General features: G+C 57.1%; 11 protein-coding genes across 11 annotated transcripts; 5 read left to right on the plus strand and 6 right to left on the minus strand.

The window, feature by feature from the left end:
* Positions 1-201: 201 nt before the first annotated feature.
* Positions 202-1140, plus strand: J7T54_007312 (uncharacterized protein; the record flags this gene model as incomplete). Its single annotated transcript, XM_051507000.1, has 2 exons — positions 202-300; positions 367-1140. 2 exons carry the CDS (start codon positions 202-204, stop codon positions 1138-1140), a joined length of 873 nt encoding a protein of 290 aa, XP_051361689.1.
* A 145-nt stretch (positions 1141-1285) lies between these two features.
* On the minus strand, positions 1286-2682 carry J7T54_007313 (uncharacterized protein; the record flags this gene model as incomplete). The annotated part of the gene is made up of 5 exons (XM_051507001.1): positions 1286-1752; positions 1806-1879; positions 1933-2365; positions 2429-2465; positions 2518-2682. 5 exons carry the CDS (start codon positions 2680-2682, stop codon positions 1286-1288), a joined length of 1176 nt encoding a protein of 391 aa, XP_051361690.1.
* A 1139-nt stretch (positions 2683-3821) lies between these two features.
* Positions 3822-5624, minus strand: J7T54_007314 (siderophore iron transporter; the record flags this gene model as incomplete). The annotated part of the gene is made up of 2 exons (XM_051507002.1): positions 3822-5363; positions 5466-5624. 2 exons carry the CDS (start codon positions 5622-5624, stop codon positions 3822-3824), a joined length of 1701 nt encoding a protein of 566 aa, XP_051361691.1.
* A 1088-nt stretch (positions 5625-6712) lies between these two features.
* J7T54_007315 (3-hydroxybenzoate 6-hydroxylase 1) lies at positions 6713-8781 on the plus strand (the record flags this gene model as incomplete). Its single annotated transcript, XM_051507003.1, has 8 exons — positions 6713-7114; positions 7167-7453; positions 7500-7561; positions 7610-7688; positions 7735-7844; positions 7898-8122; positions 8189-8354; positions 8646-8781. The coding sequence occupies 8 exons, from the start codon at positions 6713-6715 to the stop codon at positions 8779-8781; spliced, it is 1467 nt and encodes a 488-aa protein (XP_051361692.1).
* A 456-nt stretch (positions 8782-9237) lies between these two features.
* Positions 9238-11526, plus strand: J7T54_007316 (uncharacterized protein; the record flags this gene model as incomplete). Its single annotated transcript, XM_051507004.1, has 1 exon — positions 9238-11526. One exon carries the CDS (start codon positions 9238-9240, stop codon positions 11524-11526), a length of 2289 nt encoding a protein of 762 aa, XP_051361693.1.
* A 35-nt stretch (positions 11527-11561) lies between these two features.
* J7T54_007317 (uncharacterized protein) lies at positions 11562-12686 on the minus strand (the record flags this gene model as incomplete). Its single annotated transcript, XM_051507005.1, has 1 exon — positions 11562-12686. The coding sequence occupies one exon, from the start codon at positions 12684-12686 to the stop codon at positions 11562-11564; it is 1125 nt and encodes a 374-aa protein (XP_051361694.1).
* Positions 12687-13212: 526 nt separating this feature from the next.
* On the minus strand, positions 13213-14872 carry J7T54_007318 (uncharacterized protein; the record flags this gene model as incomplete). Its single annotated transcript, XM_051507006.1, has 4 exons — positions 13213-14333; positions 14392-14526; positions 14575-14637; positions 14695-14872. The coding sequence occupies 4 exons, from the start codon at positions 14870-14872 to the stop codon at positions 13213-13215; spliced, it is 1497 nt and encodes a 498-aa protein (XP_051361695.1).
* Positions 14873-15349: 477 nt separating this feature from the next.
* J7T54_007319 (triacylglycerol lipase) lies at positions 15350-16410 on the plus strand (the record flags this gene model as incomplete). Its single annotated transcript, XM_051507007.1, has 2 exons — positions 15350-15747; positions 15807-16410. 2 exons carry the CDS (start codon positions 15350-15352, stop codon positions 16408-16410), a joined length of 1002 nt encoding a protein of 333 aa, XP_051361696.1.
* A 26-nt stretch (positions 16411-16436) lies between these two features.
* J7T54_007320 (uncharacterized protein) lies at positions 16437-18850 on the minus strand (the record flags this gene model as incomplete). Its single annotated transcript, XM_051507008.1, has 3 exons — positions 16437-17488; positions 18071-18622; positions 18676-18850. 3 exons carry the CDS (start codon positions 18848-18850, stop codon positions 16437-16439), a joined length of 1779 nt encoding a protein of 592 aa, XP_051361697.1.
* Positions 18851-19486: 636 nt separating this feature from the next.
* J7T54_007321 (oleate-activated transcription factor 1) lies at positions 19487-21457 on the plus strand (the record flags this gene model as incomplete). The annotated part of the gene is made up of 3 exons (XM_051507009.1): positions 19487-20328; positions 20383-21192; positions 21244-21457. The coding sequence occupies 3 exons, from the start codon at positions 19487-19489 to the stop codon at positions 21455-21457; spliced, it is 1866 nt and encodes a 621-aa protein (XP_051361698.1).
* Positions 21458-21647: 190 nt separating this feature from the next.
* J7T54_007322 (uncharacterized protein) lies at positions 21648-23372 on the minus strand (the record flags this gene model as incomplete). The annotated part of the gene is made up of 4 exons (XM_051507011.1): positions 21648-22240; positions 22288-22404; positions 22456-23248; positions 23298-23372. The coding sequence occupies 4 exons, from the start codon at positions 23370-23372 to the stop codon at positions 21648-21650; spliced, it is 1578 nt and encodes a 525-aa protein (XP_051361699.1).
* Positions 23373-23994: the final 622 nt, after the last annotated feature.

Consider the following 23994-nt stretch of genomic DNA (forward strand, 5'->3'; position numbering starts at 1 on the left):
GGAAGAATCGAGGCAGTGAGAGGAAGCGCAGCTGTAGGGTAGCCGGATCACCGCCGATTACCCCTGTGATCATCATCGACATCATTGATTTTTGACTGTCTTCATCTTTGATCAAAGCACCTTTTCATAGCTTAACCAATACGCAAGGCTGTTCAAATCTACGAGCATACAGGCTTTCCAAACGTTCCTCTCGCCAGCCGCATGATGAGCAGCATTACCGGAACCCTCGTCGGCTGGGTGCCCCCAACACGCGCACGCTATGACACGATTCTCAAGCTCTGGCAGACCATCATGCCGTCGGTACGTTGCGCCTGCGCGCATTTTCACCTACGAGCCGCGTCCAATACTAACAAAAACGTCTACCAGTTTGCCAGTATCCAATGGTTGACCAAGTGGAACGGCATGGGCAAGACCTCGCAGCCCTCCATGTTCAACCTCCCCGGCCGATGGGCGTGGTTCTTTATGGAGATCCCCGGCTTCCTCGCCGTCCTCTACTGCATGCGCACCCTCCCCGCGCAGCTCGGCCTCGTCGCGCTACCATGGCAGAACAAATTGCTCGGCGGACTCTACGTGCTGCACTACCTCTACCGCGCCGTGGCGTTCCCGTTCTTGCAGCCGAGCATCAACGACATGCACATCCTCAACGCGTCCAGCGCGCTCCTATTCCAGATCACGAATGGGGTGTGCCTCGGCAGCTGGCTCGGTGGCTATGGCCCTGTGACGCAGGCGCAGTGGGCAGGGCACGTGTCCGCGACGCAGTTTGTCGGGGGCGTGGTGATTTTTGGTCTAGGCCTGGCGGGTAATTACTTTCATGACGAGCATCTACGTGATATCCGTCGCAGGGCGAGGGCGAAGCAGGCCAAGACGGCGGATGGGGAGAAGAAGGCGAAGAGAACATATGAGATTCCTCAAGCGGGATTGTTTCAGTATCTTTTCTATCCGCATTACCTGTGCGAGTGGGTTGAGTGGTTTGGGTTTTGGATGGCGTGCGGATGGGGGTGCGCGCCTGCCAGGGCGTTCCTGGTGAATGAGATTTTTTCTATGCTACCCAGGGCGGTGAACGGCAAGGCGTGGTACAGGGATTCCTTTGGGGAGGAGAAGACAAAGGGGAAGAAGGCTGTTCTTCCGGGGATATTGTAACGTGCTGGCAGGCGGGATGCGTTGCCATTGAGGAGGACAACCTGGTGGCGGTCCACAACACCATATCCTCTAGGCAGAAAAATAGCCTATCATATGACAATGGGGAAATTCATTCTACGGAATCAAAGGGGTATCAAACATCCGGTCAACTTCCAGGCGGTTGGTATAGCGAGTCGCGTTTGCCCGCGCCAGACACACGCAGCTGCCAGCTCGGACTGGACGCCACGATCTTTGTCAATCCATCTTCCTCGTCACGGTTGTTCGCCGAGCTTGCCTCAAAGTCCCTCTGCACCTTGATCTCGATACCGCCGGCGTGGGAGACGCGCTTGATGTGATGACCGCGCTCCTCGTCGTACTCCGGCTCCACCAGTGTGCGGTCGTCGGAATGGATATGTACGTTACGCTTCTGCTCGAAGCAGCGGAGATGGATGTTGCCTGACCTATCACGGGACGGCAACTCGTTCTCACGGGACCGTTTGGCCGAGTCTGAGAAGGATGTGATGAGACGAGGGAAGACGCGGACAAAGAGCGGCTTGAGGGCGGGCACGCAGGCACAGAGAATGGCGACGTTGATCTCGAGACCTGACCATAGAGCAATGTCGACACCAGTGACTGTGGCAGGTCAGCGGGTGCTAAAGAGGAAGCCTGAGCAGGGGCCAACGTACCGGGCTGCAAGTTGATGGGTGACGAGTTGTTGATGTACAGCGCGTGAAGCCTGATGATGGCCACGATACAGGCACTGTGAATCACAAGGTCAGCCAAGTCCAGCAGACGCTATGTAGAGGCACTCACAAGCCACCGCACGCAAAGACACCAATGAGCACATATTTAGCCCTCCTCGCAATCTGGATCCCGCTCAAAAACGGCATCGGACTGACGAGCAGCAAGATGTCGTTAAAGATATTGATGCCGGCAAAGACATAATGAAGCGTCATGCGGTCGATGCAACCGCCCGCAATGCTGTCATTCCAGTACTTTGCAATCGGCCAGCACGTGATCACCGTGCTCGAGAAGCAGAATACGCCATACGCGGCCAGATACAGGATGAGGCCGAGGAAGAGGCGCTGGGCCGTCTGCACCTTGAAGATGCGGCGACACTGGAAGAGAATGCTGAACTTGACGGAGAAGTGGGTGACGGTGTAGGCGATGATGGTCGAGTAGAGGGACTGCAGGAAGTTAGGGAGCACGGCGTAGTCGACTCCGTCGCCCAAGCCATATCGGATTTCTGTTCTCGTCTGTCAGTCGGGGGTCTTCACGACGGTGTAGCACAGATGGGGGTAACACGCACGCTCCATGACGGATATGAGGAAGCCAAGAGTGCCCAGCTACAGTGGTCAGTTGGAACATCTCTAGAGAACAGGGCGTGGGCAGACTCACGGCGGCGAGCACAATCAGCACATCGTCTGCGCCAACATTTTGCACCAAGGATAATCGTGTGTAGATCCTCATGATGACCGCCAGCAAGGCCAGGGTGACGAAGACGAACAACGACACGACAAGGCCATAGTTGCGCGGCACAATGTCAATGTCGGCCACGTACATGATGACGATTGGTGCCTTGCAGCCAGAAGCAAGAAAGCAAGCATGCAAATGGATGAGGAGATTCGTTCACGCCCTCTCGCAAATGGCGCTGGGAGAGGCCTGCTCTTCAAGAAGCGCAGCAGGTTACATGTCTCTCTTGCTCACCGTCGTCAACTCCATGCCAAGGCGCATTCTCAGTTGGAACGGCAGTTAGCTCCATGTTAGCAGAGAAGGAGACCTGCGAGGAGGAAGACCAGTCTGAAGCCAGTAGCTGCCTCCTTGGTACTTTTGGCAAATCCCCGGTCCAGCGGAACATGAGATGTCTCTGCGCTTTCAATGGCTGCCCTAACAGTGCATGGCATAGGCCTGATTCCGCATAGCTGAGGCGCATCACACAGAGGCGCCACTGCGCGGTAGTTGACCTGCCGGGGCGGGAGATGAGGGTGTCTTGCCTCTGGGGTCCGGGAATGCGGATTGCATTCCAATGTCTCGTTTTGCCGGCTGATCCATCCCCATGACATGCTCGCTGCTGTCTGGGAACGGCGATGTCGGGATGTCAGGTCTGCTCCGTCCTTGGCTGACTTTCTGAAGCAAGAGTGTTGTTTCTGCGAAGAGGGAATGAGCACACGCACAAAGGCAGTCTAATAGCAAGCTACACTGGTCGAGAGCTCGATCTTGTCGTGTTGGGGGGAATTGCGGGTGGCAGCTGCGACAATATGTCTCAGTCAGGACAGCTCTCCCTTCTCAGGGAAGTCATGGTTGCCAAGTCTCTTCTAGGAATGTTCCGGTCCTGTCCACCTCTCGCCTGCTTCTTTGAAGCGGCGCAACGCTTCGAGGTTGTGCTTGGGTTGTCTAAGAACAGCTCGAGTCATGACGCGAGAAAAGAATATGCCGCGCGCTTGGCAGCTTGGACCATCCTGGCTGGACCTGCGAGGCTCACAACTCCTCCGACCAAGGGATCTGCATAAGGAAATGCTGCATCATGCACCTTCCCGCTGCAAGAGTCTCGTTCTGTTTCGACAGGATCCATCTTGGACCGACGAGGGCATGCATATAGACAAAGCTCGCTCCGCGGCAAATGATTACTCGAGTTAAAACAAAGCAGGTACAAGAATACACGTAGACAGGCCCGCCTGTTCGCTAGTTAACCCCTCCATGTCTCACTTCTCAGAGGCAATCAACACATCGCGTCTCTCCAGACTCGCATCGACCGCGTTGTTAAACTCCTTTTCCGGATCGTACAGCCAGATGGACGCCACCAGTGCTAGCACGACAAATGCACCCCCTGTGACCCAGACATGGCGAAAGGCCACGACGTACGTGTCTAGGTACGCAACGTTGCCCACATCAATGATCTTGTCAGTGATGGTGGACACGGCGTCTAGCGCGGTACGGTTGTGGGCGGTCAGTGCCGTGATGAAGTCGGGGACGTATTCCGGTTCCAATCCTGTCGCCACAGCCGCAGTCCCAATGTTCCGAGGCTGGTGTCGCATCTGGTCCTGGAAGAGGGCGTTGTAGATGGCGATGCCAATCGTGCCGCCCAGAGACCGCACGCTGATGATCAGACCACTCGCAGTGGCAATGAGCTCAGGCGGCGTGGAGAGCTGACCGACGGTGATCAGCGTCGTGAGCGTCATACCAAGCGCCAAGCCCAAGAGGACAGGATAGCCCCAGACAGGCGCATCGGTATGGCGGTTGGTGGAGGCCATGCAGGCGAAGAAGGCGACAAAGATGGCGAATGCCAGCACGGTGACCCAGCGAACTCTCCTCGTCTTTGCGCAGTATAGCCCCGTTGAGGCGGCGCCGACCATGGACGCGATGAGCATGATGGAGTACCGTGCGCCCACCAGGAGAGCGTCCTTTTCGTACAAGACACTGACCTGAAAGGCAAAATACGTGTTCGCCGCAAAAAAGGCCACGCCCTCGGCAAACACGCAGAACAAGGCGATGGAGAAGTTGCGGTTGCCCGTGAACAGACCATGGTGGAACATGCCGTCCTTCTTGATCCAGATGGCGTACACCACGAGGAGCAGCGCGAGCAAGAGTCCGACGCAGAACGTAGCAGACACGTGAGGGTCGCTCCAGGGGTAGGGTGCCTTTGACCACGACAGGCCCAGGCAGAAGAGGATCAGGCCGGCCGCGAGGAGAAAGTAGCCGATCCAGTCGAGCTTCCGCAGCTTGTCGAGGGTCCGCCCCCTGAACTCGCGCTGCTTCTCTGTCGGGGGCGGGTTGTACGCGACGATGCAGAGGACAGCGGCGGCGACGTACCAGCCCGTCGCCATGTAAAAGTACGCCCTGAACCCGTCCTTTGCTATGTCGTTTGTGCGGTTCAGGGCACCTCCCACCAGTAGTCCGGTGATGCTGCCCAGCGCGTTGGACACCATGTTCGCGGCTTGTCCATGGCCTCTCCATCGCCTGGGCAGAACCTCCGAGGTGATGGCGTGCAGCAGTGGCTGCGCCCCAAAGGCAATGCCAATGACGCAGAAGCCAGCAATACACATGTTCATGCTCGTGGCTGTCGCCACGATGACGCTGCCCACGCCTCCGGCGAGCGTGAGAACGACCAGGAACCATTTGCGGCCCCAGTAGTCTGTGGCCTGGGATATGGGCGGTCCCAGAACGACGGTGAGGATGGTAATGGTGGCAGAGAACCATGACACGCGTTCGCGGTCATTGAAGTGACCCGCGATTGTTTGGCCTTGCTGTTTGATGTCAACGACTGCACTTATTTCCACACATGTCGGGATACTTACTGCACCAGCACCCACAAGGGACACTAGTTGTGCAAAGTAGATCAAGCATACAGCTAGTACGGCCAAAAATGTCTTGACGGTGATGCGAGGCGTGATGTCCTCGTTGAGTGTGCTGCCATCGCTCGGAGGGTGGTCATGGTGACCATGGGCAACGGTGCACATTCGTTTCCTCTCCTCGCCAAGGTTGGCGACTCGATCTGAATCTGACATGGTGCGGTGTCTCGACGATCCCGGCAATCGTTCTTGGGGCAACGAGATGACTTTGTCTGAGGAGGGCCAGGGGTTGGAGGAGAAGGAAGAGAGAGGGAGAGAGTGTGGCAGATCCGTCGAGCCATCAGGTACATGTAGATATCCAGAAGTCAGTCGGTCCCGAAGACCATCACGCATGCGTCAGACTGTGCCTAGTCCTCGGGCTTTGGGAGCATGGAGAAGCTTGACTGGTCGTTCGTCAGATTGTCTCTCCCAAGATGCATGGCAAGGGATGCGGTGCCACGGCTGAACATGTGGCTTCCCACTCACACACGATGATCCGGGCGCAAGATGTCTTAGACGCGGAAGTTATAGGCGCAAGGCCAGGCCCAGTCCCAGGCACAGCCCTGTCGACGCTTGCTTGAGTTTGATAATCAGCCTCCGGGCTGGTAATGTTTCCCTTGAAGTCGGCTTGTCCTCCTGAGCTCAACCGTGAGCTAACCGCGCTGCACGCCACTACCCGCACAAATGTGAAGAAATGAGCCTATCGGTGGTTTGACCTCCAGGCGTAGCTCTCAGATCCTGAAAAGAGATCCAGGCGATTTGGCTGGATGCTACGTAGTCGAGCATTCGATCCGGTGGCAAAGGGGCGCAGACAAGCCTTGTGAATGGCTCCCTGGACCGAGACCAAACGAGAGGCCTGGCACTGCTGGAATGACCTACTGCATGTCGTGACCGTTCTCACTGGTGTCTTGCGCACGCTCTCCTTTCGCGCGACGCGCGGACGGCTCTCGGTCTCGAAGGACGCTGCATGTCTCACTATCAAATGATGGGATGGACGGTAGAGAACATGCAGACCACCCACCCATGGGCGTCAAGTGGGCGACGCAGGTCGGTTACTCAAGGTCAGGCAAAACTCCAAGATTGAGAGCTGAGACTCTAAGGCATTGGATCTGCCGTGAACCCGATCACGTGTGTAAGCTCATGTTCGCAACAGCGATATAAGTCACATGTACGTGCTGTCCACCCGATGGAAGCCCTTGCTGCCGAGCAGTTCTTTGGGATCTCCTGCATTCAAACTGTTCTGTAGAATCTGATCACTTCAAGAAATGAAAGTCATCGTCGTGGGCGCTGGCATAGCCGGCCTCACGGCTGCGCTGTCTCTGCGTCGTGCCGGCCACTCTGTCCAGGTCTTTGAGCGCTCCCAGCTGCTCCACGAGGTTGGCGCCGCCATCTACGTCCCTCCCAACGCGACGAGGTTTCTGACAGCCCTTGGGCTCGACCCCACGGCCTTGGGGTTCGTGCAGCAGAAGCGTGCGTCCTTGGTCAACCGCCACACGCTGGAGCCCGAGGTTGAGCTGGCCAACGGCGAGACGGCTGTGAGAGTGGGCGGTGCAAAGCTGTGGTATGCGCATCGCGTTGATCTGCATTCGGGGCTGAAGGAGCTCGCAACGGGTCGGGGTGCTGGGACGAGGGTTGAAATCCATGCTGGGCAGCGCGTGGTGTCCTATGTACGTCTCAGCGGTGCGATGCGTATGACTTGGTACGTCGCTGACATTCTAGAACCCGGGCACACCATCGATTACTCTGGAGAATGGCACGGAGGTTACGGGTGATCTTGTTGTATGTGCCGACGGCGTGCGCTCCGGGGCCACTCAGGTTGTCCACGGTCAGCCTGTTGCGCAGTGTGACCCTCGACCTATGAACTGCGCCTATCGCTTCCTTATTCCCGCGGATGTGCTGGAAAGGGACGACAAGACCATCTGGTTCAATGAGAGCTGTGACGGATGGACGAGGATTTTCGCAGATGTGTCCGCTGACAAGCGACTGGTCTCCTACCCATGCCGAAAGTAGGTCTTGGCGCTGTGCTGCGTGATGTGAGCTGACCTGCAACAGCAACACTATTCACAATTTCGTTCTCCTGGTGTATGAGCCGAGAGGGGACGGTGCAGTAGAAGGTACGTGGCACAGATACTTGGCAAAGGCTGAATCGCTGACCTGGACAGACTGGAAGGCTGGCGTGCCAGTGGAAGAGGTCTTGGACAGGATTGCCAGCTTCTCGCCCCGATTGAAACAAGTCGTGAGGTATAGACGACCGCGGGATATCCTGTGCCAGACTGACAAGAAGCAGCAAGGCGACAGAGGTCAAAAAGTGGCCTTTGATCAGCCGTAATCCCATACCAAGATGGTCAAAGGGGTGCATGACGCTCGCGGGCGACGCAGCGCACCCTATGCTTCCCCGTACGTCCTCGAGTGCATCCAATGTCGACAGAAAGCATACCAACTGAATCCAGATCAGGGGCAAGGCGGAGCGCAAGCCCTGGAGGACGGTGTGGCTCTAGGCATAGTCATGCATGGCGCGACGGACGCGTCCGACATTGAGGCGAGACTGGCGATTTATGAGAAAGTTCGTCGTAATCGCGCCTCAGCCATCCAGACGCTCAGCAACACCGGTCAAGACCAGGTGCAGAGGATCAGCCACCAACTGGCCGAGTACATGGCGCCCGAACAGATTCCACGTAAGAGTTTCTCGTCGCCCAACTGCGCCTGACTATGCCATTTCGCTGACAGACCTGCGCGTGTAGAAACCCCGGGCGACATTTTCCAGTACACATACGGCTTCGACGTGGTCAGGGAGACACTGGGCGCCATGAGGGATTACCAGCCCGGCTTTCAGCTGCCTCGCGACTTCTTCGAGCGCGAGGTCCTTGGTGTTCCGGGTCGACACGTTGCGCAATCGTGGTTGGGCTGGTGTCGCGGCTTGCTTAGGAACTGGACCGTGTCGGCAAGTCGTACAGCCGTTGTATGATGGGTAGGATAGATACGCGGATCTCGGGTCGGTGCTTTGGTTATCCCTGTAGTATTTCGCGCTTCTTGTTGATCCCTCCCGGCCATTGTCCTACCCGCGCCACTGCCAAGCCAAGCAACGCGCGCCTCCACGCATTAGATAGTTGCGTCTTGCCAAAAAAAAAAAAAAAAAAAAAAAGACAGGACAAGACAGTCGAGAATCATGAAGAGTTGAAGTCGGTTTCGCATCCAAAGGGGTCAGTTTGGCGTCGCCGCCTGCCGGTCAGACACGGACATGAATACGGAGTACCGCGTGTCGATGCGGTGGACCGTCCAGCGACTCCAGACTCTAGACTCTGTGGTCCGCGAGCGCAAAACAAGCTTTCACTAAGCTTTAAAAGGATGTCCCTCGCAGGGAACAGACCCCTGCAGCCAGTAAGATGAGGTCATGCTAGTTGCTTGCACGGGAGCCCACCTCGCCCTACCTCGCTCGTCGCGCTCTCTGTCTCACGGCACGTCGCCAACCCGATGGTTCGTATTGGGATAATGTGCTCTCTCGGCACAGCTGCCGGCGCTTGTGTCCTGCATCCCTCTTCTTGAGGTCTAGTGCTATGTATCTCTGGCCGTGTTGGTATAAAGGACCCAACGATAGGTACGGACGCCTTGTGGCCTATGAGTACGTGGTACGTGTATGCAGGCGTTCCTGGCCTTGGCGTGCGGCAGCTGACGTACGCGTCCCAAGAATTGGTGAAAAGAAGAGCATATCTTGGTATGTTCTACAATCGCGCCGCGGAACTTGGTACCCTTCACACCTGGAGACCAGCATCCAGGACTCCAGAGGATCGACATGTCTTCCCCTCGCGAAGGCCACCGCGCCTCGTTTGCTGATCACCCCGTCCGCTCAGCGGATCAGATCACGTACCTCTCCGAAGACGAGATCAGCCAGTTCCTCGATGACCTGGACAGGGATGGCGACGGACACATCAACTATGCCGAGGTCGAGCACAAACTGGACCAGGCACACGACGAGCTCGTCCCCAAGCCAGCCGCGCACCACGTGTTTGCCTCGCGACGACCAGCCAAGGACGACAAGGAGGGTCTCGACGGGACCAACAAGGCGCGCCATGAGTTTCTGCGGCAGATCATGGGCGGCCGGACCGCGGACAAGATCCCGCGCGCCGAGTTTGCCCAGCTCATGCGGGACTGGAAGATCCCCAGCCTACAGCAGGCCAAGAAGGAGGAGGAGGACGAGAGGGGTTACTTCCGCAAACTGCCCAACTGGCGCAAGGTCCGCGCCTACTGGGCCGTCCACGGGCCCGAGATTGTCTTCCTCGGCCTCGTCGTCGCCATGCAGCTGGCCTTTGCCGTCTGGCAGCTCGTCAAGTACCTCACGACGGCGCCCTACACGGCCGGCTTTGGCTGGGGCATCGTCCTGGCCAAGACGAGCGCGGGCGCCCTGTACCCGACCTTTTTCTTCCTCCTCCTGAGCATGAGTCGCTACTTTTCGACCTTGCTGCGGCGGTCCTACCTTGTCTCGCGCTTCCTCAACTGGGACCTGAGCCAGGACTTTCACATCCGCATCTCGTGCGTGGCGATTGTCCTGGCGAGCGTGCACGCCGTTGGGCATCTGGCGGGCTCGTTCCGGTACGGGAGCACGGATAGTCGGCAGGACGTGGTGGAGGCGGTGCTGGGTCAGCGGATGCACTACGTGGACTTTGTGCGCACGTTGCCCGGCGTCACTGGTCTCACCGCGCTCGGTCTCATGTACGTCCTCTCGCTGTTGAGCATCCCCCCGGTCCGACGCTGGAACTACGAGGTCTTCCAGCTCGGCCACCTGCTCATGTACCCCATCGTCGGGCTCATGATGGCGCACGGGACGAGAGGCCTCTTCCAGTGGCCCATGTTCGGCTACTTCCTCGCCTTTCCCATGCTTCTCATCCTCGTCGAGCGCTTCGTGCGCATCGTCCTCGGCTTCTACCGCATCACCGCCACGCTCAAGGTCCTCGACGGCGAGACGGTCGAGATCACGACCGACATTCCCAGCGAGAGGATCTGGAAGTACAAGGCCGGGCAGTACATCTTCCTCAACGTGCCCGCCCTCTCCTACTTCCAGTGGCACCCCTTTACCGTCTCCTTTTGCCGCGGCAACAAGATGAGGGTGCACATCAAGACGGACGGCAACTGGACCGCGAAGCTGCGCGGCCTGGGCGGCCCGTCGGGCCAGAGCCAGATCAAGATCGCCATCAACGGTCCCTTTGGCGCCCCCGCCCAGCGCTTCTACGACTTCAGCCACTCTGTCATCATCGGGGCTGGTATAGGCGTCACGCCCTTCTCGGGTATCCTGGCGGATCTGCAGTACAACGACGACCTCGAACACGGCGGTCCCAGCCACGACAGGTCCCTCCCGGAGCAGGATGTCACCAAGATTCCCGAAGAGGGGGAGAAGAGCATAGAAGACGACGACAAGCTCCCGCAGTCGGAGAACCGTCCGCACCAGGTGCCCTCCGACCTCATCAGCAAAGCACACAACCCCCAGCCCACGCACGCCGCTACCTTTGCCGACGACTACCGCCGCGTCGACTTTCACTGGATCGTCCGCGACAGGAACTACCTCCTCTGGCTATCCGACCTACTAAACGAGGTCTCTCTCTCGCAAGTCTGGCATCGCGCCCACGAGGACCACGCCCACCTCGACATCCGCATCAACACCCACGTCACGGCCAAGCGCAACGGCATCGTCACACACGTCTACCGCTGGCTCCTCGAGATGCACCGCACAGCGGACCACCCGGCCAGCCCGCTCACGGGGCTCCTCAACGCGACGCACTACGGCCGCCCGGACTTCGACATCATCCTCGACGAGCACTATGCGGAAACGGTCGCGTACCGCGCGAGCCTGCGCCAGGCAAGACAAGAACAAGAAGAAGCAGGTGATGATGCCACGGCGAGAGACGACACGTCGAGCGACAGCAGCGCACAGGAGCGGGAGGACGAGGAGTTCAAGGTGGGCGTGTTTTACTGCGGCGCGCCTGTCGTCGGGGAGATTCTCGCAGATAAATGCGCCGAGCTCACGACGAGGGGGCGCGAGGACGGGACCAAGATTGAGTACCACTTCATGATTGAGGTGTTTGGCTAGCTCTGCTCATCTTCATAGCTTGTATCCCTTTCCCCCTATTGCACCTTGCCCCTCGTGTCGACGGGCCACATGTCCTGAATCACGCCTCCCTCGTGTGCATAGTACACATCGTGCAGGTTGATGGTCGGATCAATGTGACTCGGGACCATCTCGACGCGATCGCCCACATCCAGCGGCGGCGTGCCCTCCTCCCAGCGCAGACTGCCGTGCTCGTCCCCCAGGCAGCCGTACGTGTACCTCTGGTCCTTGCACTCGGCCAGCCCGCTGTCCGTCGTCAGGCTCTTGAGCCCCGTGTCAATGGTCACCTGGCTGGGCGTCTGTTTGCTGACGACCGTCGCGAGGATGGTCAGAGACTGACCGTAGCGTTCGGCCCCAATGGCGTTGCGGTAGTCCGTGTCCATGAAGATGAAGCTGCCCGGCTGCAACTCCGTCACCCCCGGCACCGTCGCGCAGAACTCGGCCGTACCCGTGCCCCCCGTCGTGACGACCTGGATGTCGTGGCCCTCGCCTCGCAGCGCGTCCGCCGTCGACGTGAGGATCGCCATGGACGCGAGACACTGTGCCTTGCGCTCCTCGTCCCCATGCACGTGCTGCAGGTGGCCCTCGTAGCCCTGCACGCCGATGAGCTTGAGTTTGGAGAGTGTGGCGATGTGCGCCGCGAGCTGCGAGGCGGGCTGGCCGGCGTCGATACCTGTGCGGCGCAGACCGACGTCGAGATCGATGAGCACGTTGAGCGGTTCAAGGAGGCCGTTCTTCTCATCGTCCTCTGCCAGGGCGTCGTTGATGGCACTCGCGCCCTTGATACTGTCCACCACGATACGTAGCTTTCTGTTCTTGCGGTACAGTGCCACGAGACGCTTCAACTTGGCGGCGCCGACAATCTCGCAGGTAACGAGGAGGTCCGGGAAGCCGCGCGCCGTCATGATCTCGGCCTCGCTAAGTTTGGCGACACACCCACCCTTGGCGCCCGCGTCGACCAGTTTCTGCGCAAGGATGGCGGACTTGGTCGTCTTGAGATGGGGACGGATGTTGCGCCCCGTGGGGAGCAAGGTGGCAAAGAGCTTCTGGATGTTGGCGTTCATGAGGCGGATGTCGACGATCATGGAGGGTGTGTCGAGGGAGGAGATGGGGTCGCCCACTTTGGGCGCGTACGAGGTCATTTTGCCCTTGCTTCTTTTTTTCCTTTTTTTTTAAATATGAAATGGTGATAGATTCTCCTCGGGATGTCTTCCAAGGCCGGGACGTACTGAGATGAATGTGCCTACGAAGATGCTATGCTGGTAGTGTAAAGCCGAGGAGGCGCCTCCGCGCATCGGAGATCGCTTGTCCGAATGTGGATGCCCGGGGTCATGATGTAGGACCCGACCTGTTGGAATACCGTCCGACAAGCTCCAACTCCTCAAGGTAACGTTGTAATACTGTGAAGCAGCACAGTGCGCGCGCGGTTCAGAGCCGATCTGGCACTAGGGGGGTCTGGTAACGCTGTGCCGGAGCGAGGTCCGATTGATATTGATCGTCAGGTGGACACAAAGATGGGAATGTAGGATCAGCATCCTAGAGAGCAGACATCCAGAGTCCACTGTACGCGATGACAAATACTGGCGTGTAATCGACGCATATACATTGTCAGGTATGAAAAGGACAGCAATTATCCATCGAGATGAGAATCCAATCGCAGAGTGAAGATCAGAGGAACCACCGGAACTCGGGCACGCTCGGCCCCTCCCTCAGCTTCAGCGTCGGCACATCCCTCGCTGTCGTCTTGACGCCAGCCTTCCTGTTCCTCCGCCAGTTGTCCCACGTCATGTAGCTACCCAGCAGGCCAGCAATCAGACAGCCGCACATGCCAAAGATGGCCGTCGTGATCAGCGCCGTGAGGTACTTGGGCTCCTCCCTCTCCAGAAAGATGTTGCTCGACACCAGACCCATAATGTTGGCCAGGGGCACGCCGACAGACGTGAGCACCACACGACGACCCTCGTGCGCAATGTTGTTGTTGTACCACGTTGACAGTAGGACAGACGGCGCTGACGTGCCCCAGACCATCATGAACGTGGCAAAGTAGGCAACCTGCAGCTGCGCCTGGACGTCCGAGATGGACGCGTAGACAATGAAGCCGATAAACGTCAGTGCAAAGCCAAGAATGATAAAGGGGAATCGGATCCTCAGAAAGTCGGAGCTGAACGCTAAGATGAGTAGCATGACCGCGCCACCGACATTGGGGGCGACAGTGTAGAGGTTCGTCTGGATGACACCGTAGCCCAGTCGCGAGATGATCTGCGGCATGAACAGTGCGACGCTCTGGATGGGCACGCCGAGGCAGATCTCGATCATTAAAAAGGCGTAAGTCGTCGGGTACTTGAAGATCTTGATCGAGTCTTTCAGGTTGAACGCCTCGGACACGGTCGAGGACGAGTCGACTTGGATACGGTGGAAAGCGAGCGCCTTCTCTTCGGCGCCCAGGAAGCATGACTCGGCCGCCGAGCGCGGGAGGTACCAGAACGCAAAGATGGCGAAGAGCACGGACGCAGCGCCCTCGATGATGAACAGGTAGCGCCAGACAAACAGCCTGGACTCAATGTGAAAGACGCCAAACGATAGGAGGCCGGAGAACGCATTGGCAATGTTCGACGCCGCGTAGAAGACCGCCAGGCGCCGGGCCAGCTCGCCACGTCGGTAGAAGGTAGTCAGGTAGTAGATGACCAGCGGGAAGAAGCCGGACTCGGCGGCGCCAAGGAAGAAGCGCAGGGCAAAGAGACCGCCAAAGTTGTGCACGGCTGCCGAGAGGAGTGTCATGGAGCCAAAGACTGCCAGTGGTCAGCGACAGACGAACGACTGACAGCCCAGTCAAGCGAGGAGACTTACTAAACATGAGAATGGGCAGCACGCGCGCAGGACCAAACTTCTTGCCGATGATGGCGACGGGCGGCGCAAACACCACGTAGGGGACGAAGAAGATGGAGATGGTCAGGTTATACTGGTGATTCTTGAAGTTGAGGTCTGCTGGTGTAAGTCGCTGCCCAGGTGTGTCCCGCGATCAGGACTCACCACGATCGAGGCCTGCGGTTTTGGCATGGCCAAGGTTGCCCTTGTCCAAGGCATTGAATAGATCTGTTCCACCAGTCAATTCAAATCAACAAGTTACGCCAATCCAGGGCGGCAACCCACACATGATGGCCAGCACCGGCATCAGTCGCACGTCGAACTTGCGGCACAACTGCCGCTCGGCAATGTGGTCCACCACGCGAGCTGTCGACGCGTCGTTGCGGTCCTCGACATCAACCGTGTCGTCAAACAGGGCATTCTCTTTGTCTTGGAGTGTCTGGTCTGTGACTTTGGGCGCCATCTTGCTGTGCAGTTACTCCAGAACAATGTCGCTCCCGAAAGCAGGATATGTAACAGCGAGAGATGACAAGTGACGGCAAAGTCAACCATATCTGTTGTCGCTTTTGTATAAGATCCTCTCCCCCCCCTCGTTCCACCGAACTACCGATCCCCCAACCCCGCGATATCTCTTGTTGGTGTCAAGGACTCAAGAACCGTCGGTTGCTGACTGCTCATGAATGCTGCACAGTGCCGCGATTACGGTGTTGCATGCATTGCGGCCTCCCCGGCATACGTTGTACCGGACCACGACGAGGAGAAGACGGAACCGCCGTCTCATGGAGACGTCCGGCTGGCCGATTTCGGGATGCCGTGCGGCAGACCGTAGGTCTGAACGTTGTATTTGTTTCTGGATCCCAACGAACGTACGCCAGCGAAAAACTGTCATACGTAGTCTCCCAAAGCATCGGTACATCTCCCCCATCCTAGACAGCCCACCATGAGCAGTCAACCACCCTACCCTATTCATGAGAGCATCCTGCCCAAGCTTGATGCCCAGTACAGAGATTTCTATAACGAGCACCTGGTCAACAAGCAGCAGGTCCATCTACAGCCCGTCGCGGTGTCACGCGTCGGCGGAACCCTCATTCCCGGCAGTGGTCCGTTGCAAGAGGTCGCTAGCACTGTTGACTACTCTCTTCCACGCAAAGAGAGCCACGGCCCTGAGGTCAAGCTGAGATGCTTCACACCGTTGGGCAAGAAGCCGGAGGGCGGCTGGCCCGTGTGCATCTATTTCCACGGCGGCGGCTGGGTGCTCGGAAATATCGATACGGAAAATGTTATTGCGTCGCATCTGTGCTCCAGGGGCAAGAGCGTGGTCGTAGCAGTCGACTATAGGTGCGTATCATTGGTAGACACCGGCTCAACCATGGCCTGACGAAGCTGACACGAGACAGCTTGGCACCCGAGAACCCATTCCCTGCGGCTGTCGAGGACGCTTGGGAGGCCACGTTGTGGTTGCTCAACGAGGGCAAGGAGATTCTGTCGCTCAACGTTGAGAAGCTCGCCACTGGTGGCTCGTCAGCCGGCGCCAACCTTGCAGCCGTCATGTGCCAGCGCGCAGTCGCCCGGGGCACCAAGCTATTCAAGCTGCAGCTCCTCTCTGTGCCCGTCACGGACAACACTGCGGACACCACCAACAACTCGACCTGGAAAGAATACAAGCATACACCCGCTCTGCCAGCACCCAAGATGCTCTGGTATCGGAACCACTACCTGCCCAACAAGGAGGACTGGTCCAACCCAGAGGCGAGCCCGTTGTTGTGGGAGGGAGATTGGGCCAAGTTACCGCCTGCGTGTCTCGTCATCGGCGAGCTCGACGTCCTGCGCTCAGAGGGCGAGCAGTTTGCTGAAAGTTTGGAGGCTGCCGGCGTCAGGACCGAGGTCCATCTCATGAAGGGCCAGCCCCATCCGTTCATCGCCATGGATGCTGTCCTCCAGGCTGGCTCAAGAGCAATCACTATCTTCTGCGAAGCCTTGTATAGAGTCGCATATCAATAGACACAAGGAGCTTCTTCTCCTTCTCCTCAATTTAACTGAATCCATGACTCCGTCAGCCACCCGTTTTCGGACTGTGCCACCTCAGCGACCTCGCCGTGCATCATGTCAAATGCGTAGGCCGGACCCACAACCTGGAAGCTGCTGTCCTTGTGGTTGTTTGGCCGCAGTACCAAGGGCGCTGATAAGCCGCTCACCACACAGAGCCTATCTCCTTGCTTCATCGCATCGGGCCCCAGACCCCAGATGCCATGCTTGGACACAAATGTGGCCCGATTTCGGCCAGCTGTGACAGCACAGTCTAAGAATCGGTCGGCGCTGCCTCCAGTGGACAGGGCCTCGAGGTCGGACACGCTCATGGCCTGCTTTTGGCCTGGATCCGTACCCTGCTGCCTCTTGATCTTTCGCAGCCAGTCCAACGACCACCACAGCCCATTGCGAAGGATACATCGTGCGTAATCAGCTACGTGGCCCTCAATATTAGACACGGGTGTGCCTTCCCAGTCTTTGCCACAGCTCAGAGTGACAGCCAGCTGACTGAGGTCAATGGTTGTCAATCCGCATGCGCGCAGCTCATCTCCCAGCATAGCTCTCTCCAACCGCGGCGGCGCTTTCAGGGTTGGGCTGGCCGGTCCGTGATTTAGGTCGAAGTTGACGTGCTTCGAATAGGTGCTGGCGTCGCGACCACGCCAAAAAGTATTGTACCGGTCTAGCGAACGCACGCTGTCAACCTCATCAACCAAGATCCCTCTCACCACAAGCCTGTTCGGATCTGGCTGCTTCAAGATTCTCGGGCGCAAAGCCGTACCGGCCGAGAAGTCAGCATGCGGAACCAGTGGCTCAATAGGATCCGATAGCGCTGTCTGCCAGCGCGGGACCCACGAGGGTCCATCCACAACGAGAGAAAGGTCGTTATTGCTGACACGCATCGTAAGTCGACCGTCGTGGTCGTGGTGTACTTGGCCCAGGAACGAGGCCGGCCCATCCATCTCAGCCAAGTGGCAAGCCACTGAATGGTTGAGCTGGGGCTCCTTCACGCCATAATCAACCTTGAATTTGCTTGCGACGTCGCCTGCGTCAGCTGTCGGTACACCCAGTAAGGCATAGATCCTGTCGTGCCCAATCCTGCATTTGAATTGCCGTGTAAGAGATAGGAGCTGGTGGAAGAGCAGCTCAACGGGCTCAAAACATGATTGGGACTGCGACAAGCGATACATGAAGTATGCGCTCAACACGCCTTTTTCGACAATAGGCCTTTTGCCTTCTGGCCAGTTCCTGTGCGACACTCCGTAGAGGCGGCCAAAATTCTCGCGCAGGATTGACGAACTCAGTCCAATCCAATCCCATGATATTTCCTTTGCACCTTGCATCACGGTGACAGAGCGAGCGACGGAGACTTCTTGCAAAGACCAAGTTCTAGTGAACCAGCTGCTTCGGAACGCTTTGATCGCTGGCAGCCATGCCTCACTTAGGGACCCGAAGCAGCGCTGCTTGGGGGTCTGACAACCAGGGTCCCCATTAGGCTTGATTGAATAACTTGCCTCAGCAAGATGTTCTTCAAGGCCAGTTCTCGCCCGCCACGAGTTCACAACAGTACATATGCTAGCGAACCCTGTGTCCTCATGGGCAAGCCCAGCAGAGCCTAGCCATACAATTGTCCTACTCGCGCTTTGTATTATTTTGGCCGCCCGCTTGGTGTGACGATTGCGATCGTTGACATCGGCAACGTCAATGCAGAGATGGGGCGCCCAAATGAGACGTGAGCGATCGGGCAGGCGGAGCGTTTCCAACAGTCGGATGAGCACCTCCCTGGACTGCCCTGAGCTTCCATTTATGACCATACGGTCCTGATTCAGCTCAACCGATGCATGGATACTCTTGTCCGTGCTGTAGGATAGGTACTCGTAGCCGAGACGGCAATCCAAGATTTTGGCAGTGTGAAGCCGGCATCTCAGCTCTCCAGAGTCAGCGGGGAGGATCTCCAGGAAGCGAGCATGCTCTTCCGACGGCAGAGGCGCGAAGGGATAGGCGCCGTCTTTGCCTGCTGTGCGGTCCCCAATAACAGACGGTAGAGGAGGCACTTGGGGGGGTGTCAGAGGATGGTGCATCGATCGAAAGTCAGAAGAACCGAGGTGCTCCTGGTCAAGCTTGGCGAAATTGAACAAGTCTCTCTGCGGGATCCATCGGCCTTTGCTTTTGTAGTAGTAGTTCCTCACTGCACATTGTGTCAGTCCGGCGTATCCACGCTCAAGGTCATCAGCGACGTACCGCCGCCAACAAAGACCTGGTCTTTCTCATCCTCCAACTCTCGCCAGTTGTCGTCATGATCAATGAGTCGATTGCAGTCGCCATTAGAGGCGGTTTCCAACGGCCGAGCTTGCTCCATCTGGTGTTGCTGGTTTGTCTCATCTCTCTCAACGAAGGGATCTTGTGGTCCTGACATTGACTCGCAGCTCCTTTGCCCAATCGGGTCTTTGGTACTTGGCGCGCCCATCGAGATACGCGCAGCTCGCAGTTGATGTAGGAAGCATCGTCAAGTATCATCCATCTTCGCCATGCGTACATCGAGTTCGATGTTGCTGCGCGCCAATGGGGAGAGGTGCCGATGACATGGCGATTGAAAAATATTGGGGGGGGCTTAGCATCGGCATCGTGGGCGCATGCATGTACGGCAACCATACGTCAAGGCACATTGCGTCGGTTGCCTTCGCTGATGGTGGTGAGGAGATGGTCAGTCAGCTGAGCTGATGGTGGCCGGCGCTACTGTGCGCGTCCTTCCCAGTTTTGCTGGTCCGTTGTCGCTCCTGCCCACCCCTCGTATGTGGAGGGATATTGCACAAGTTTGTGCAAATAGTACAGGTGCGCGCGTCCCCCCAAATGCACGGCTGCACAAATATTCCACTAAAAACAACAGCAGGTGCGTCCGTCCGTATCGCTTGCCTGGATCATCCAGGGTACGTAAAGTGAACCGTTCAACTAGTTACCTAACGTTAAGTTACACGCCAAACCGTGCCACCCACATACACAAACTGCAAGCCACATCAATGGAGCCCAATTCGAATTCATTGAGAAGAACGCTATGGACACCTTCTCAGTAGCCTCTCGCTTTCCCAACCGCCGTCGCGTAGCCCAGGCCTGCGTCACGTGCCGCGATCGGAAGACGCGGTGCGATGCCACGCAGCCAAGATGCGGTTACTGCGCGAAGAACAACGTAACCTGCACCTATCGGGACTCCCAGCAGCCTCGCATCGACTACAACACCCAGGTCATCCTGGAGAATATCCAATTACTTGAGGAGCGCATTGCCAAAACGGCTGAGATTCAACCCCACTTGCAGGTGCAAGATGGCGACAATACAAGCCCCTCGCTACCAGGATCCACGCCTGCAGACCTCGACGTGCAGATCGCTCTCTCGCATACAGCCAATGCGAATCATGTGTACAATTGGCCGATAGTTCAAGACCTTTTAAGCGAAGTACACCGTTCAGAAACCGACCAAAGACCACGGGACGCAACAGATATCTTCTTCGAGCATAATCCGCAAACAACTAGGATGCCTGGCACTTGGAACCTCCTGGATGATCAAGGTCAAGTTCCTGCAGAATACAGAGCACTGATTGACATCTATTTCGCCCAAGTCAATGGTTATCATCCCCTTCTCAACAAGAGCGATGTGGTGGCTATATACGATGGGCTGCGGCATGGGAAAGCCATCGACCCTGCCCACTATGCTCTCCTAATACTTGTTCTTTGCTTCGCATCCTTTCTTTCTCGGGGAGCGAACCTCGTGAGGATTCAAGGAGATCGTTCACTCTTCGACGATCCAGCTGAAGAACAACTCTGGGGGAAGGCCAGATTGCTCCTAGGCTTTATCTTTGCCGAGGTCTCGCTAGCTGCAGCCCAATGTGCCATGCTGGCTAGGTGAGTACGTCCACTTTCATGTTGAAAATCAACATTCACTGATGAGTGAATTAGTTTGTATCGTGGTGCCAAGGGTCGAGTAGCAGAGTCGTTTCACTGGTCGCATGCTGCCTCTGTCAAATGCGAAGCTCTCGCGCGGCAATATACTCACGACCAGTTAGGCTCTGCCATCCCAGATCAAATTTCCCGAGTCTTCTGGATTGCGTTCATTTACGAAGGTGACTTCGTGTCGGAGATTTCAGTCAACCTGCCGTCGGGAATGGCGCGATATGAGGAGCTGATTCCATACCCGACGGTATCAACTGCAGCAGATGGGGCCAATGCCGCAAGTGATCCTCAACAGGAAGTCGTGGCGTTCCAAATCACGACGAATGCTTCCACGCGCCGTTTCCTCAACCGAGTCAACAGTGCGATATACAACGTCAAGGAGGCACAGCGCAAGCAACTCGATCGTGGCCCTCACTATCCAGCCTGGCTACTGTCTGTGACCCAGGATCTCTGGTCCCATCACTCAACGGTCTACAAGAATCTTCCAGAATTTCTGCTGCGCAGCGAGGCCGACTCTATCATCTCTCCACGGTCCGTTGAGTCGCCTACAGCACGCATTGAAGGCCTGTCATCCAGGGGCAACAACCCATGGAATATCCTGCGTCTAAAGGGTCGTTACTACGCTGGGATGTACATTATCCACAGGCCCTTTGTTGAATATGCCCTGCTGAACGAGGATCACCTTGATCGCCACCCCTATCGCGAGGCAATTTTGAACAATGCCGCGACTTGCCTTGCCGGCTGCGGTGGGTTTATCCGGGTCTTCGATTACGAACCCGCCAATAGCATATCTTGCCTCTTTGCAACTGGCATGGTGTAGGTTCAGCGTGGAAAGCGAGAATACGAACTTCTTACTGACCATACTAGGACTTTCGCAATGACACTGATCTCGATGATCGCCACTGTCAGTAGACCATTCGTTAGTGTCCTCCCCGCCGACATTGAAGAATCAATTGTGTTGGGCGTCCGGAACCTGAAGCGCTTCAGCTTGGGCGTGCCCGAGTTTGCCTGGCACTTGCAAGTACTGGAGGAGATTGAGGTTGCTCGGCAGAACAGGAAGTGTCGACAGGGCACAGGGTAAAGACTATAGACGCGGCGAATGATATGGGTATACCGGCTGAATGCAACCGAGTGCGTACGTCAACAAGCCACGGGAGGGTTCAGTATGTCCATGCACACATCGGGGGGATCTTGACCTTTTATTGTTTTTGCTAACACATTATAGATCGACCTTGTCGGTTTGGGTATTTTTTCTGTTTGGTCATACCAGTCTATGCTGTTACAGCTATCGGCGCCTCTGTCACAGCGGCCTTCCTTTTCTCATCCGGGGCCAGCTCAAACACGCCCACGCCGGATACCGACTTGTCCTTGCCGAGATCTTGCGGCTGCTCGTCCTTATCGGACTCGATGACCTTACTGTCGAGCTGCTTGTCCCCCGCACGCATCGGCGAGTAGAGGCTCAACAGTTCGTTCAGCTTCTCACGTTGCATGCAGTTCTCATACTTCCAGCTAGCCGCCAGATCGTCGAGCTCCTCGAACGACTTGCCCCTGAAGTACTCAGCCCACTCGGGGATCATGTACTCGGCCATGGTGATACCGCGAATGCCTCGGAACACGTGCATGTGCATACGCCACTGCCAGGGGTACTTCTTGGAGTGCTTCTCGGGGACGTTGTCCTCGAACCACTTGTGCAGCGGGCCAAAAAGCCCTTCCTGGAGGTGCGCATCATCATACGCCCAGGAATCGACCGCGAGGTCACGCTTCTTCTTGATGATGGGACCGAGCAGTTTGAGCCAGGCGGATTCGGGGGACAGGTACGTCATGCCCATCACGTTGATGTCCTTGTAGGACCAGATCGACCACGCTTTATCTTGTCAGTGGAGGCTAATGACATTAGACGACAGCACTCACCGATAGAATCCGCAGTATAAATGGCCAACTGGCGATCAAGGACGTTGTACCGTTCCTCATTATGGACCTCCCAGTCTGGATTGAACTCTTTGCGTTCGTAAATCGGCCCGAACTCACCTATTGCTCGTTAGCGTGAGATCGACGTGCGAGTTGGAGATAGCGACTCACCATTCCAGATGGGCACGTTATGTTGCTTCATGAACGCCGCCTTGCGGTCATACATCTTGCGGATGTACTGGTCCTGCTCCTTATGTCCCTGGTATCGACCGATGCGGTTGGGGAAGCCAAAGCCGCAGTAGTCATGAATCGCGTAGACCGAGTTGGGATACACTTTGTCGAAGCCGGTGAAATCCATGCTGAAGGTGTTTCCCTCCATGAATAGGATGTGCTCGGGATCGACCGTGCGGATCGCTGGCACAACGCGGTCATAAAAAGCGAGAAGACGGGTCCACTCCGAATCGGCGGGCTCGTTCATGGGGTTGTATCCAGCGACCCAGGGGTTGCCACGGTATCGCTTGGCGATGTGCTCCCAGAGATTCACTGCGCGATCCTGGAAGTGGACGTGGTCCCAGAAGGCGGCGTAGCCCGTTGGGTTGTCGCAATGCCAGTCCTGGTTCTGGCCGCCAGGCAGGGCGTGAATGTCGAGGATGGTGTAAATCCCATACTTGGCGCAGAGCTCGACAACACGGTCCACGTGCTTGAAGCCTTCTTCCTTGATTACAAAGGGCTTCATGTCGTCCTCGAAATGGTGATAGTTGAGAGGCAATCGCAGACAGTTGAAGCCCAACGATACGAGGAATTCGGCATCCTTCTCTGTGAAAAAGTATTCGAGGAACTTGTCGAAGAAGAAGTCTGCCTTTTCGCGGCCGAGTACCTTGAGGAGAGCAGCACGGATCTGGTGCTCGCGGCCGGGGAACCCGTTCATAAAGTTCTCCATGAGCATCCATCCGCCTAGGGACGTCTGGAGATTGTCAGCCAAAGTAAATGGTTCCGCTTTCAGCATGGCTTACACCTCGGAGGATGACGACGTCGCCATTGGCGTCGACGATGCGAGCGCCATCTGCTCGTAGGATACCGTTGGACATTGTGACTGTAAGGGAGCAAGTTTCGGGATGCCTTGTTGGGTTTGGGACAGGAACAGCCGGGGCCCCCTTCTCTCATATAGAGCCCGGATGCGTCACGAGATATCGGGGGCCGACAATCCTCCACGTGTGGTTCCTACGTGCCTCATGAACCTGGGCAGAGGGGCCTATGTGGGGAGGAGGGAGGGGATCATGAGGCCCTCGGGGCTGGTCAGGAGCATGCCCCGACGCAGGCGATGGAGCGAGACGCCGCGGCCACCAGGCAGGCAGGATGTGGACATGTTTGTTCGCTTCTGTGGAGAGCGACTGACTCTTTGCCAGGTCTTTGCCTCCAGCTTCTGGCTATACAGGAAGCAATAGTCTCGCCTAAATCGGACGGTTCAAGCTGTAATTGACTCTCATTTACATTGGGGCTGAGAAGTCGATGGGAGCTCGAGTTGACAGGCACATTCTTCGAAGGCCCCAACCATCGGGGCAATGATTTAGCTGCCCCTACATGGTCTTGGCGAGAGCTGCAAGCCATCTCCGAAAAGGGGGACCGATTTAGCTGCCCCGATGGCACAGGATTCGTGGAACGGCCGCCCTTCTCCACCATCCCCAACCGACACTCGCATGCGGAGGTTCC

The sequence above is a fragment of the Emericellopsis cladophorae genome, assembly GCF_022114955.1.
Source record: "Emericellopsis cladophorae strain MUM 19.33 chromosome Unknown NODE_27_length_275652_cov_118_915141, whole genome shotgun sequence".
Lineage (NCBI taxonomy): Eukaryota > Fungi > Ascomycota > Sordariomycetes > Hypocreales > Bionectriaceae > Emericellopsis > Emericellopsis cladophorae.